The 15,261-nt window shown below is 39.0% G+C and overlaps 1 protein-coding gene across 1 annotated transcript in view; it reads right to left on the bottom strand.

Moving 5' to 3' along the window:
• RBKS (ribokinase) overlaps nt 1-15,261 on the bottom strand; it is a 68,072-nt gene that overhangs the window by 12,970 nt on the left and 39,841 nt on the right. The window contains exon 7 of the mRNA XM_048079470.2: nt 7,219-7,407. Within this exon, the coding sequence (XP_047935427.1) occupies nt 7,219-7,407 (189 nt within the window). The remainder of the gene's footprint in view (nt 1-7,218; nt 7,408-15,261) is intronic.

Genomic DNA, 15,261 nt, shown 5'->3' with positions numbered 1-15,261 from the left:
CCTATACACACTTAGGCCACCGACCAAGTCTTCAAAAGCTGAAGTGTGTTTAGAAGGCCTGAATCAGAAGCAGAAAATTGTGATGAGCCAAGCAACTCTCATCTACACTTAACTGTGAGTCAACTCAAATGTAGTGATTTCAGTCATGTGCCCTTTCACAGTTCAGCTGAACTTCAGAAAATAATAGATGCAGCTTTAAATAGATTTACAGTGCAGATTGCTGATTTGAGTGTCTGGCAGATTAATTTATTCCTCATGGTTTTTCTGTTCCAGAATTCAATGGATTCCATATTTGTAAACGAGGGAATGCAGAGGACTAAGTCAGAAAGTGGGCTATGACTGGAACCAGGCTTATTTATTAACCTATTTTGGTTGCACGTTAAAGAAAGGAAGCTATTATGCTGTTGGTTTGTGGGATGCTAATGGGCACTCTGGGCATAATTACACTGTGTTGGTGCGTGAATAAACCCCACTGATAGATAAGTTTTTCGCCCAAAAGTAACTTTTTCTCTTTCCTTGAAAAGGGAAGATAAAGAAAAAAGAAAGAAAGAGAAAGACAAAGGAAAATGAAGAGGGAAAAGATGAAAAAGAAAAAAGAATGAGAATAAAAAGAAAAAAGGAAGTAAAAAGAAAAAATAAGAAAAAGGGAAAAAGGGAAAAAGAAGAAAAAAAGAAAAAAGAAGAAAAAAAAAGAAGAAAGAAAAAAAAGACCTTGTCCTTTATGGTCACTTTATTCCTTCATACTACATCTTTGGGTAGGAAGAGGTTAAACACCCAACAACATTTTTCTCTTCTTAGCAAGTTGCAGAACTGTACATCAGACACATTGTCTGCCAAATGCTTCATTTACTACCAGCTGCATTTTTACTTTGTTGAGAGATAGCTGAAATAAAATCACTGTTCTTTGTGCAAACGGCATGCTAAATAATGTATGGCTACAAGATTATTAAATAGCAAAGGCATTTGATAATATTAGAGTCAACCACAAGTCCCACTTCTGCTGATGCACAGAATTTTGAGTAATTAGTCATTGCACGGAGTGTTGTATTTATATCCCCTTGAGCCTCAGACGTTAGGCCACAAAGTCAGGAGACAAAGAATTGCTGTTATTAGGAGGACTGTTTTGGATTTATTTATATTCTAAGGCTTTATTTCAGTGTCCACTTCACTCCTCTGGCTCAGGCTTCCTCCAAACCAGAAGATACAGCTAAGTCAGAGAATTTTAGTGTAAACCATATTTTTACAGACAAGACCTCTCAACTTCAAGCAAAAGAACTTCAATGAGTTTGTAAAGCCCCCAAAGAAGCACAAGTGGCCTGAGGTTAAATGACAAGCCTGGGAAAAAGGCCTCCTAGGTTCTGTCCTGATCTCTAACAGACTCCTCATGGTTTACATGCACTACATTAATAGCAGCTCCAATTTATGGATAGATAAATTGGGATACAAAGAAGACAAGTAACTCTTCCAAGGATTTACAGCAAGTCTTTGGCAGAGCCCTGCAACTCTTACTCAGTCCTTTGTTCAAATCGTTAAACCACACTGCCTTCTTTAGACCACAATTACTGCACAGGCCTGAATACTGTGACATATCTAAAATTATATAGCTGTACACTTATATGAGGCTCTTTTAAAATAAAGATTGTATAACATCTTCAGAGTTCAACACAAAGCTGCTCAGTGAGCGCTCTACTGCTCAAAGGCAGCCTTTTTAATCCTCTTCCATCATAAAAGAGCCAGATTTAATATATTGTAATAAGAAATCAGAGGGAAACTTAATAAGATTTGAACATAAAACATCTGATGACAAATTCACATTGTAGCAATGAGTCTTCCTTTTGGAGAACTGACATGAAAAAATAATCGTAACATTTATGATTATGACAAACAACGTGTATCATCCAGCTCTGAGAATGCTGTACAGAGAAGGACTGTACAGAATGAATTATATGCTCGTGTCAAATTTCAGGCACAACTGAGTAGATTAAACTGTGAATTTTATCACGTCTCATAAATGCGTTCTCTGTTTATAAGCATGTCACCTCAACCTGGATCTCCTCAGCTTTTTGCAGTAGGTTGTGCACCCTCTGTACCTGAAAGGCACAGCCAGACAGGGAAGATGCTGGTAGTACAAGAAATTTCATGGTAGTGCTTAGAAACACTGAGAAGTTAAACATCCCAAGTTCTTCATTTAAGAGACAGCATGGACTTGCTGTGATTGCCAGGGCACCACTGTGAAAAGTGATTCCAAATTTTCATCTAAATATTATGCGCACAAGCGTCTCCATCTGCCTGTACAGAGAATACATCTGTGCCGAAGCCAGATACGCAGATTCCTTATCTTTGGATTGTAAGCATGCAAATGCAGGACTTTTGTGCACACACCTGCATGTGCAGACCTAGAGGCTGAGTAGAAGCCGACGAAGAGATCTTAAGCAGAGCAACTGCACTGTGTTTTTAAAAGACAGGATGGGATGGAAATTACAAAGTCACCCCAACTGGTACAAGCATGTATGGATGTTATTCAGCTTCTTGATCCAAACTGGGATCTGGAGCAAACCAGGGGTTACAAAAAGAAACCCTGGAGTGCTTCCCTCCTCAGAGTGACCTAGTGCTGCAACCTGGAAATGCGGACTGGCAGCAGGCAGCTCGGGCTCGCTGAGTCCAAGAACACCCCACTTCCACTAATGCCTTGCACAGGAGAGATACATCCTGTGCCAACCCTGTGGTTCGAAGCATGAATCCTAGACAGGAGGCCCACCTTCACCTGCAGGGAGCAATCAGAGAGAAAAGCAAAGCCGCGAGCCCCCGGGTGCTGCCCCAGAGAGAGCAGCCCCTGGCCACGGGCTGCCTTACCTCCTGAGGAGGCCCGGCACGGCCGACCCTCTGCAGCCCAGAGGCCGAGAACTCGGGGCTCCAAGATGTCCCGAAGGCCTTCCCCAGTCCCACCTGCATGTGCCAGGGCCGAGCCAGGCCTCTGCTCCTCCATAGAGCGTGGCAACCTGGCAGCACCTTGGGGGCTCAGCTCTGTCCGCAGCTGCCACTTGAAGTGCTGAGGCTCGGCAAGATCCCATCGTGCTTTTTTGCTAAGATGGAAGGGAACTAATCTCACTGCTGGCCAAATTCCAGCTTTGGGTAATTACATTCTTCTGACAAATTTTTCTTGGCAGTTTCAATGGAATATAATTAGTAAACGTAAATAGATGTAAATAGTGCTGTAAATTACACTTTGCGTGATTGTCAGAAGCAGAGGGGGATCGCAGGGGCGAAGGGGCAGAAGGAGCGGAGCACCGCTCCCCAACATGGCTGATGAGGCGGCCTTCCCCGCCGGCAGGCTGGGCACGCCTCTGCCGGGACACGGTGCTGAGGGTTACGGTAGCAGCAGATGTCCCGATCCAGGTTCATCGTGTGCTTCATCGCACAGATCATCCGCTTCACCTCCAGTACCATTCTGACCCGACAGTGTTTGGTCATGTCCCACAGCTGTGCCTGCACGCAGCTGCCACGCTCCACCTCAGCTGTGCTTGTGCTCCGGCAGCAAGCTGATGGGGGCATGATATTATTGATTCCCATGAAATGCTTATCAAATTTGTGAATGGTTTGTAAAACCCGCTGCTACCAACTGAAGAAGAAGCGTCATATAAATGGAATTACATAATTATCTTTCAAGGCTATTTTAATGCAGCTTCATGTACCTAATTTCATATAAAGTAGAAATAGCTTCTACCAAAAATACATGCGTATTTTTAACTTCTTGTAGTCAAGTAGATTTTACAGCAACTATATAAAGTAATGAAAATAGATTATAATGTATGCTTTCGGTTTCTTATATTATCTATATATTATTACATGTTATGTGTCAAGTCTCTTACGAATTTAATCTGTTTCAAATACGAATTGATATTGCTAATGGGCTTAATCAAGTATTTCTTTCATACGGAAAATTTGAGGATCATTTTTCAATAATTCACTTATTTTTATTTTTCTTCAAAATTTGCAAATATAAATAGCTAGCAGAAGCCAGTAAAATGAAGGGAAAGTTTATTTTCTTAACAAAAGCTTGTTGCACTATTGAGCTGTAACAGGAGAAACAGATGTTTCAGCTTTACAATACCATGTCTTGCAAAACTTCCTTCTAAACGACTATTCGTGCTCTACAAGTTTTGGACTGTGCATGGAGAGCTCTGCTAAGAGTCATGGGAAGCATTGCATACATTAGTAAAGCCCACATTAAGATAATTAGTGCTAAAAAAAATCAACAAGCCTTTTTTTTTTTCCTTTATAGTATTGATTTAGTGTGGGTGAGAAATGCCAGATTTTCGATCTCGAAGATTCATGTTCCACCACAGAGCGGGAGATGGAGCCAGCTTTTCCCAGTGTTCTGCCAATAAACTCTTAGATTAACCATCTCACGGGCTAGGAGGAATATTCGAGCTCTATGGTCTATTGGCCCTTAGTCTCTCTGACAAACCTATGAACACAGAAAATGGGACGCACACTACCTGGGACAAGGAGCTCAAATTCTTTATCTTTGGGTCTGTACCTACCTAAATATTTTCTCACAAAAAAATTTCAAAATTTCTGTTAACAAAATGATCAGGACTGAAGCTGTGCTGCAGAGACGACTCTGTCAGTGGCAGTATCTATGGGAAACTTTCTACAGTAGAATAGGCCTTTGTGGTTCATTTTGTGTCTTATATATATATCCTCTAAATTGCAAACTCCATTTTAATGCATACTGTTTTCATAAGGGCTCTGTAACCTTTTGCAAATCCTATGATGGCTTTCGTACATCATTTAACTCCTTGTCTGACAGTAACTTTACCTCCAGCAGATCCAAGCAATGCCAATATGGATACGGACATATAATCAGATGTGATTGCATTATGGCTGCTTAAAAAATTACTGCCTGATCCCTCAAGATGCTGAAGGCAGGGCTGTTTAAGGTAGCAAATTTTGTTTTGGGCTAAATGGTGGGCTAAGAGCATGTGCATGACCAGCTCTGACTACTCTTTAGATGGGTATTTACTTGCTACCTTACAGCTTGAGCTTATTCCCCGGGGAAAGGATCCACTGCAGACATGCACATGAGAAGAGCAATGTGTCTTACTAGAACTTTTAGTATTTATTTTAGTTATAGAGCTATCCAGGTTAGTTGAGGATGACATTGTTTTGTTTGTTATTCAGAAGGGCTGCTTTAAAACCACTTGCTTTCAGGCAAAGCGATAATCAGTCTAAGCAGTGTAAGACTTTTATAATGGAAGGCCAACACATCTTTTTTCATTCAGTCTGCAAGAGTAAACTGAGCACAGCTGTTTTACTGAAAACAACCCACTGGTATTTAAGTAGATTAACAAAATTAACTGTGAAAATCTTCTGCTATATGAAAGCCAATAACCTGTTGGCCACAAGGAGGCAGGGCAAGGATTCAGTAAACTCAAAGAAATTACTTTTACTTAAAAAAAAAAAAAAGAGAGAGAGAGAGAAAAAAAAAAAGAGGAGCATTAAATTAGTTCAGTCATGAAACTCTGAACTGCTAGGCAAGATAAAAAGCACTTTTCAGCCACAGTGTGTGGTTTCAGTATTGCTGTTTTAATCCAACAGCAGCAAATATCTTAAGATATCAAACAATAGTTGATCTGGCAGTAATTTTCTGCTTCTTTTGAAGAAGCAGATCACACATGCTTTTTCTTCATCACTTCTGTGTGATGTACACTAAAAAGAAAGACTCATACACTGAGCTTTGACAGGGTGGATTTACCAACTCCGAGCAAGAAGCCATACGGCCAAGTTTGCAAGGTGTTGCTCCCAAGCCAATAAATCCTGCTTCTTAGCAGGCATCAAGGCAGGTTTGGGAGCTCTGCCTTTCACTCTCTTGGCATGTCTATTTCTGGGCCAAAAGCAGCCAGAGGCGGGTAGGTGTTTGTAGTCCCCTACAAAGTAAGTGCCTTATGTGCAGTACAGTACGGTGATGCCTCCCTTAACCAGAACTTTAGTACATTCCAAAATCAGCACTAACTCAAGTTCAGACTTCTAGAAGACAAAAGGGGCAAAGGAGGAGAGTAAAGCCACAGTATCCCTGTTTCAGAGTTAAATTGAAAAGGATTAAATTTAACAGTGAAGCAAAACCTTCCACAGTATCAACACATCACAGTCCAAATCTATCAGTGACTTCCTGTTTGAGAAGAGACTTTACTCCTAGCTCTGCCACTGCGCTACCAAGATAGGTGATTTCAGTCCCCTATGCCTCTTGCCTCTGTTTCCTCATCTTTTAAGCTGTTGCTTTCCTCCTTTGCAAAGCAGTATGAGGTCCATGGATAAAAAAACATGCTACAAGAACTAGTTATTATTAATGCAATTCAGATATGGAATGCACCAGATGGTAAAATCTCCAGGATTTTAATGAACTATTGTAACAGAACATATGTAATATGACGTTATTGTAACAGGCATTTAAATGTATAGTTAGTACATACAACGTGACCTGCTCTGCTCTCAGTAACTCCACTGGAATTATTTTGGATTTATGTCAGATAATACTAGGAACACAAAATAGCCCCATATGTGCAATGTGGTAAGGTTTTCATAGCAATACAATCTTAACTATTGCCTATCCTGTTCTTCCTTTTTGCTGGGGATACCCTAATGGCAAATAATAAAATGTCTCTGAGCAAGTATTCCTTACCTACCACCATAAAATAGTTAAGTCGTGAAGCAGCAAGAACTGTTTGGTTTTATACTATATTCTGTAAAAATTATGTCTTTGATGTACCTTATGCTAGATTGGTAAGTAATTCATGCTTGTGTCAGAAGAGCCAAACATTCGGTTTCAGGCTGCGAGGGCAGTAATATCTCCTTTCTCCCACAACACTAGAGTTCTGGACATCATGAATTATATGACTGGGCAAAGGTGAAAAAACAGGACTGCAGTTCAAGCCACTGGCATCACACATTACAGTCAGAGACAGGTACTGACTTCAGTAAAGAGGAACATGGAGATACTATCAGTATGTATAATAATTCTAGCACATCTACAATACAGACTATAAAATTCAAGTGAACTGACATTTAATATATGAGAGGCTGGAAGCAAGATATCAATTTCACATCATAAATTAGCCTTTGTACTAGTGCCCAAAGATTTGGCTGATTACTCATTGCTTTCCCTTAGTGCTTAAGCAGTCTTTTCCAAAGCAAGACAGTTAAACCACAAAAACGTACCGTAGTGTCCACAGCTCTGACCTTCCCAGCAGGAACGTGCTTTGGAATGGGTTCTTCTACTGATATCATCACGCAGCCTTCTGCTCCAAGAGTAACAATTACGAGCTTACACCCTCTTTCTAACAGCATGCGTCCCACCTTTCCAGCATCTTCAAGGTTGCCAACTGGGATGCCCGTTAAAATTTCTGCCTGGAAAATAACCCACGCAAACGAAAATCATAATGTGACAGCATTCATTTTTGGACAACAGTTGCATCTGAAAACAGTATTTAATATCATTTAAAAAATGTGTATTATGGGATGATCAAGAAACTACTTCCTACGCTGATATTCAGCTATGTCATGCTCCTTGTTTGAAATCAGCGTGTACTTCAGGCACAGCAGACTAACGGAGAGCAGCCTAGGCAGAGACGCAGGAGGCATGGGTTCTGTTCCAGCTTCTACGACTTGCCTGGCATGCTACTTTGAATAAATCACATTTCTCCCACGTGCCTCAGTTTCTTCATCTGTGAAATGGACACAATGACATAGCCTTAGCAAAAGCATTTTGCTGTCTAATGTGAAAAATGCTACATGGCAACTCAGTCACTATTCTTGGGGGATATTTATCGCTAAATGAGAAACCTTTTTTAAATTCTCAGGGTTCAGCTAGTGAGAAATCACTAGGGAAAATCTCTTCAAGGAAAAAAACAAAATTGCTCAACTTTGACCACTGTGTTTACTTTAGTATGTATTTTTAGATAAGAATACCTAAAAGTTATCTGAAGTTCTCTTTAGGCAAAGGCCCATTACAAGATTATTATATATTTGTGTTATGGACATGTCCATAGGCCTCTGTCAGGGCTGAGATGCTTTTGTGTTGGCTCTGTACAAACACAGATAAACTCTTTGTCTAACAGATGGTGACCTTAAGTCAACTTCTCCCAGCTGGCTCTTAAAATCAATCTCTTCTAGTTCCACCCAACTAAGAGCAAAATTTCCCAAAAATCTGCAGTGAAGACTCCAGAATGAAAGATCCTTTTCTTCACCTCATACATTTTCTCGATGGCATCCCATTTTCCAATGTCATGTACTACTTCTTCTTGAAGAGGGTGAAGGGAGGAGGACAAGAATGGAACAGGAAGAAAGGAAGAAAAAATACAGTGAGTTTTATCTGAAACACTCTAGCAGGCAGTATTCCTTCTGCCTACTAGAGTATGCCTTCAATTTTAAGTAAACTGGCACATCATATATTGCTGTCTTTACTAAATCTTATGCTGCTTGCCTGAGAAGAGGGAAGTCCTATTTTATCTTGCACTACAAGGCTGCTGGATCCTGAGAAATGGAGTCTGAAGTATTTTCAGATAATCGCCTATTAACTGGGCATAACTTCCACAGTCTTGGGCCTTATTTTCAGTGGACAACTTTGGAACCTTTTCACCAGCTCCATGTCCTGACCTTGCTGCGTGGACAGCTCAGCTTCCCGTGAAGCAGCTGCTGGCATACTTCAAGCTACCTTGCTCTGCGTTACAGAAGCTTGAAATCAGTGCACATATTTCTTGCCCAAACGGACTAGAAATCGTGGAGGTTGAACAACTGCCCCCTGATGTACAGGCCATGCCTGTCATGTAAGGGGAGGCCGGGCAGACAGCTGGGGACAGGAACTACTACAGCCATCCCAAGCAAGCCGCCCCCAGTTGTGAGTCAGAGGCCTCACAGCTTGCCACTGTCATTTCCTGTGTTTCAGTCTGACCCAGAACAGAGAAGCCACCCTTAGGCTCTGAAGGGCCAGCGTATGCCAATACGCGGCTAAGGCTTTATATTATCATTAACAGAGTGCTCACTGGTTTTAATTTTCAAACTTAGAGGATCAAGCCCCGCAGTCCCTACTGGGAAAAACACACAGTCGTTTTTGGGAGCTGTCGGTTTGATAGCTCCAAGGCAGAACGCGCTGTGGCGGGACTTGGTGGGTAAACTCATGCTGCAGGGTCAAGGTGTGGTAACACGTATGCACAATTTAAAACTACTTCTTTTAAACCACACTGATCCCAGGCAAGAATACAATAAGCTTTAGATTATGAGAAGGGAACTAAATGTACCCCATTTTCTCCTTGGCATGTCACCACACTGCTCAAATTCTCTCGCAGTAGGAACTGTTTTGGCAAATTAAATCTATTTAAGTTTTTAAAAGGGTATAAAAGTATTTTCACATAAGAGAATTTGTTTCAAAAAACATCTCACCCAAGTTTTTGAATAAATCTTCCTGCAAGGTTTGCAAGGAAACAGTACACTAATAATGGCTTTGGAAGGACTAGATAATAAATGGTATTAATATACATATACTCTATTCTAATATCTAAGTGTCTAAAACATCTGTGTCTTTTTTTTGAATTTTAAGATCTCTGGAGCAAGAACAATGTGTTCCTGTATTCATAACACCTAGCACAAGAATAAAAAGGCATTAACAAAGTGCTCACGCAAATCCTTGAATGAAACTGGCCAAATGAATTTCTAATGTACTTCATGATGGGCAGTAATTCCAAACTTTCTACACAGGTTGCAAAGTCTTCAGGAAAAAAAGTGAATTTGGTTATGGAAAAGAAATTGTCAATCTAATTTGGGTTTACTTAGCTGGTATTTACACTTCTCTACGCTCGTGAGCAAGATAAATGAAGTACTTAAATATAATAGTCTTCCTAATGAAACACACATTCTGTCTGCTTAGTAGTAATGTTGTACCCTCTTTGTGACAGCTGTGTCCCAAGCCAACAGGATTTTTTGGCTGTGTAGTGAAAGGGTTGTTTTGGGGCTGACACGTGAAAGGTTTTGCAGAAATCTTTCTGTCTTTATCCTGCTTATACCAAGAAAAAAATTATTTTGAACCAGACAGAGTCTGTATAAAAGTAGATCTTCAACTGCTTGAAACCATTATCATCTAACTCATCTACAGCAGGATGGTAAAACTAAAAAACACTGGAACAAGCTGGAAGAACCATAAAAGCAGCAGAAGCCAGACAGATTCTGTGCCAATAATTAGAGATTGCGGTAAATGTCAACTGATGTTAAATACTGTGGTGAGCTTTTAAGTTCCTCCCTTCAGTAGAATCTTATTTAAAAAACAAACAAACTGTGGTACAATTGAAGGAAATAACTAATAGTTATGTAAAGAAAAAAATTAAATAACAATACTAAAAGCTCAGTGTGGACATTTGCCATAGTACTGTACAAAAGAACAGCAAATTAAGAAATTTATTTTCTCTGTAGCTAGTCTCACAAAACTCCTCAGTTAAATGGCCCTACTAAAGCAAGAGGACATTCCACAAACCTGCTGTCAGGAAAAAAAAAAAAAAACTATGACAGATATTACATAGTTAATCTACAGAGAGTTTTCTTAATTTTGTTTACACAAGTAGTAGAAAAATTTAACTGAAGCTTTTACATTTAACTGTTACAAAGGTTCCTGGCCATACTCCTCATTATTCTTCATTAACTCTCCTTGTCTCTTTGGGCTGTAGAGTCTAGTCACAGTAAGCTGACACAAACCAGCACTGCTACAGAAAAAAATGGTCCTGCTTTCCTTTCCACTCCTGTCCACACGGCCCATTCTCTTCTGCCAGCACAGCTATTTGTGTGGCCAGGAAATAAAGCGGATTGCAAGGCAGAACCGTGTTAAAATTAACCCCAAAGTAAAATAAGATAAAATAAAACAATTGACTCCTTTCAACGGCAGCACTAGTTTACACTGGTTAAAAGTGATAATGAAACTATGATATGAACCTCTGCCAAGTGTTCCTAACAGTGCTGCATTTGGGGCCACCTGTGGCTTACACAGCCGCTTTCAGGGAGAAGTGCCGGATCTTCCACTTAGCATTTGTGAGACCAAATCTTTAGCACAGTCTAGTTTTGGGATCCCTGGCAGAAGACAGACACTGACATACTACAGCAAATCCAGTGGGAGGCCAGCAAGAGAGTCGGGGGCCAGCACACAGGACATATGAGAAGAGGCTGGGAGACGTGGGTCTGTTCAGCCTCAAGAACCTACAGGGAAGAGGAGGTCTAATTGCTGGCTACAACTATTTAATGGGTGGAAATAGAGAAGAGGAAGCCACCCTTCTTGAAGCTGCAAAGGGGTAAGACTAGACACAAGTGGCACAAGCGGGAAATTCCAGTATTAGGGAAAACTTCCTCACCACCAGGGTGATGCAGTACTAGAGCAGGTGCCTGTAATGGGTCATAGGTTCCCCATCCTTGGTGATTCAAAACTTGACTGGACAAAGCCCTGCTTCACCAGTGTGCTGGACTAGAGATCTCCAGAGGTCTGTTCTGACCTTCTATGATCCTCTGATCCTTTATATGTATTAGATGGCAAGAAATGTTAATTCTCTGGGGAGCAGTCTGTCTTTTTCTTTAGTGTCCACATAGCACCTAGCACAATACAACTTTGCAAACATTGCCAGGTACTACTGGAACAGAAACAAATAATAATAGGGAAACTGCCACTTTTTAAAGCTTGCTTATCTAAAACTACATACAACAATTTAAAGTATTTTTAATTTTTAGTATTTAAACACCGTAAGCCAGTTGGCTTCAAGCTTGGCTTGTACCTTAAGAGATTTCTTTGAGAATGCCAGAACAAGAACTTGATCTCATTTATTCTAACACACGAAGAGTCCCAACGAAGTAGTGAGACAGATTTGGTGTGTAAGCAAGATCAGGCCACAAGCCAAGCTAATTCCAGTTGTTTCAAATTACAATTTTTTTACATACATACATGCCAAAAAACTTATGCTAGAATAATTAAAAACTGATTGAAATGAATTGGCTTGAAGCTATTCCCTCCCCTCCCAAAAGTAACATCTTTCATTTTACACTAAATATGGGAAATTTCATACTTTCCAGAAACTGATAAAACAGGGTTTAGAACAAAGTTGGAATTCAAATTAAAATATACTATGAATTACTAGCAACTTCTGTGTAATGAAGAAATAGTAGCTTTCCCTTACTTACAACAGAAAAGGCAAATTCATGAAATGTTCTGAAATAATTTAATTCTAAAGGACCTATTTTTGTTTTGACTAGTAGAGATATCAATTATTATTTTCTTAATAAAGACTATCCCTATTATTAACCCCTCTATATTAATAAGCAGTATTTTAAATGTCCTAAACTGATACAGTTTTATAAGCTTGATATTCTCTGGCCCTTGTAGAAGTCAGTGCTGTCTACTGATTTTGGATACATTAACAAGAATTCCCACTATTAATATTTCTTCCAGAAATTATTTAATCTCAACTAATAGACAACAGCACTTAAAAAGAAACAATAGGATCCTATCTATTCTTTTGTATTATTTTTATGTATCTTGCAGTTTCATTTAACAAAATTTGCAATGAATTTATATTTAGATGTACTGCTTTCTACCATCAAAACACCAAAGTATTCTGTTAGCATTTAATTAAATCTTTGCTAGGCCTTTCTTATTTAGATCAGAAGTCTGATACCCATTTTACATTAGGAAGAAAACAGTTCCCAGTGTTGCATTCAAAATAGCTCGACACACTAAATCATTTGCTGCAACCATTTAGGAGTTTTCCTTCTCCTGAAGGGCTCTTTCGTATTCTTTGAACGGAGAAGCAGCTGTTCTTCAAAACATTTAGGACCAAATTCAAATTGCTGACATGCAATATATTTTGGTTCCTAACCTGCAGGGCTATGTAATTGCACGCACACACTAAAAAAGAAAAACAACACATGAACTGTATTGACATTGTGGTTGTGCCTAGAGCCATACTACAGCAAGGAAGCACACAAATACATGGGAAAAAATTGTAAGTACTCTGAAGAGCTCATCTTGTACAGGGTTGTCTCTTTTTCAACATTTATAGATGACTGAGAAGAACAACCATTGGTTTTCACTTAGATGACATTGGATACATTTATTTTTCATTAGAAGAATTAAGGGAATGGAGAACTAGCACATTCCTGCACAAACCTCAGGGATTAGGCTGTGCTGCATCTGGGAATTAACAAACTAGTCTCAACAAGCTTGATCTTTCTGGGAAAAGATAAAACTGAACTACAGGCTAAGCAAAGAAAGAACTGATAACCTTGCAAGATTTGTTCTGAGTTTTTGTGTTCCTGAACCACATAAAAAGAAAGTAGTGTCAGACATAAAAAAAAAAAATATTATTGCAACAAGCAAGAGTGAAAAGAACAGCTTGTGAAGAGCCTTCTAGACAAACTAATGGTAGATAATTCACTGATAGTATAATTTTGTTTGCTTCTCTGTAGCACATAAATCCATAAGAACAAGCTGTGCTGTTACACCAGATACTGCATGAGATTTCATTAAATCCTAAAGCATTTAATGAAGAACAGAGTACAAAGCGTGATGCATTTGATACTTACATGTTTGGGACCTGAAATCCCATGATTGTCTGAAAGTGTAGCTGGCATTTTTAAACTTTTATTCTGTGACAAAGGCATTGCAGATTAAAGCTGCTGACCTTTGTGGAAGTAGACAACAGAAATTTCTGACTCAGTAATAATTCAGCTAATCACAAGGACTATCCCCTTTTACTCATCTTTAGCAACACAAACGTTCCACACAGTCTATGAAATGTCTTAAGCTGAATGGCTAGCTTTCTGTTCTACAGCTAACATAATCTTCTGTTACAAACATATCATTCACTTGATATCCACAAAGTACAGGGCGTAATCATTTAAAGGTATTTCTTGATGAACAAGAAAGATAGGGGCATTTAGATAAAAATATATGATAAATACTTGTAAATTTAACTGCATAAGAAAGCCATACCAAGCAACAATAAGAATCAGTGTAAATTTAATCTTGTCTTAGCACGTATGTCTGTGTTATAAAAGAATGCTTTAGAAACAGCTGACCGGAATAGCTCTAAAGAGTTCATCTTTAAACCTGAGAAAATTAAGAGCTATTTATAGGGGTTACTAAAGATGAAGTAGAAATAAGCTATTTGTTTTCTGATAGTACCTAAAAATACCAAATAGAAAAAAGGCATCCAAAAGGGGTAAGGCTCAAACATAACTAGGGCTTTTGGCTAGAAGGAAATTATTTGAGACTTAGAGAGGGACAATGGAGCTGAAACCAAGAATCGCAGGAGAGCAGTTGTAAGCAGTACATTTGATAAATTTGGCCACAGAGAATCGAAACCAAACCAAAACAAAAACAAACACCAAATCTACAAAATAAGAAGGGCCACAGTAGGTCAGAGCAAAGGTCTATCTTATCCAGCTCCTCTTTTTTGACTGACTGCTAGCAGATACTGAGGGAAAGAAGAAAATAAAGGTATAACAATCTTTTCCCAGTACATGTTCTGGACCATTAAACTATTAGTTACTTCTTGATTTAAGAAGATGAAGGAAATGCAGATGTAATTGGCTGAATGGATAAAATTAATATATTTTGAAAGAAAAATCAACATTTTTTTAAGATTTGTGCGATTAACTTATTGCTTTTAAATGCCATGTAGAGATGTGACTAGTAACCTTTATTTGGGTATGTAAACATTTATCTCTATATAAAACTTCTCAAGTGCATACATTACAGTGATTTGAAATTAAAGAAAGTCATGAAAGAAAACAGAAAACAGATGGCACATGAATATATAACAATTACTAAAAGAAAAAAAAATCAATCTTGTGACATAAGAAAAACAAATGCTTCATTTTTCCTCTATTCTCAGCAAAAAGAGAGGAAAAATGGCGAAAGTTCATCCCTGAACATCAATTCAATAATAAATCAGACATGGAGAGGATGAAGTCAAACGTAATTGATTATTAAAAGTCATGGTAATGTAATTGATTTCATTGCAAAATTTGAAAAGGTTACTGTTAAAAGCAAAGGTAAATGTGCAATTATGTGCAATTCTGTGTTCTCAGAATATGTTGTAGAAGTCCCACAACCGGTCTGCGCTCCTGTGATATGGCTGGCAAGAACTTCCATAGGTCTACCATTTCCATAAATTCAGGAGAGATAAGCCTCCTCAACAGTAGAGAGCATCTTTCTGTACCTGCCTGTGCACAAAG

Source organism: Anser cygnoides, chromosome 3 (assembly GCF_040182565.1).
Source record: "Anser cygnoides isolate HZ-2024a breed goose chromosome 3, Taihu_goose_T2T_genome, whole genome shotgun sequence".
NCBI classification, from domain to species: Eukaryota; Metazoa; Chordata; class Aves; order Anseriformes; family Anatidae; genus Anser; species Anser cygnoides.
The sequence above is the reverse complement of the archived record's forward strand: the minus strand, read 5'-3'. Positions and strand labels throughout refer to the sequence as shown.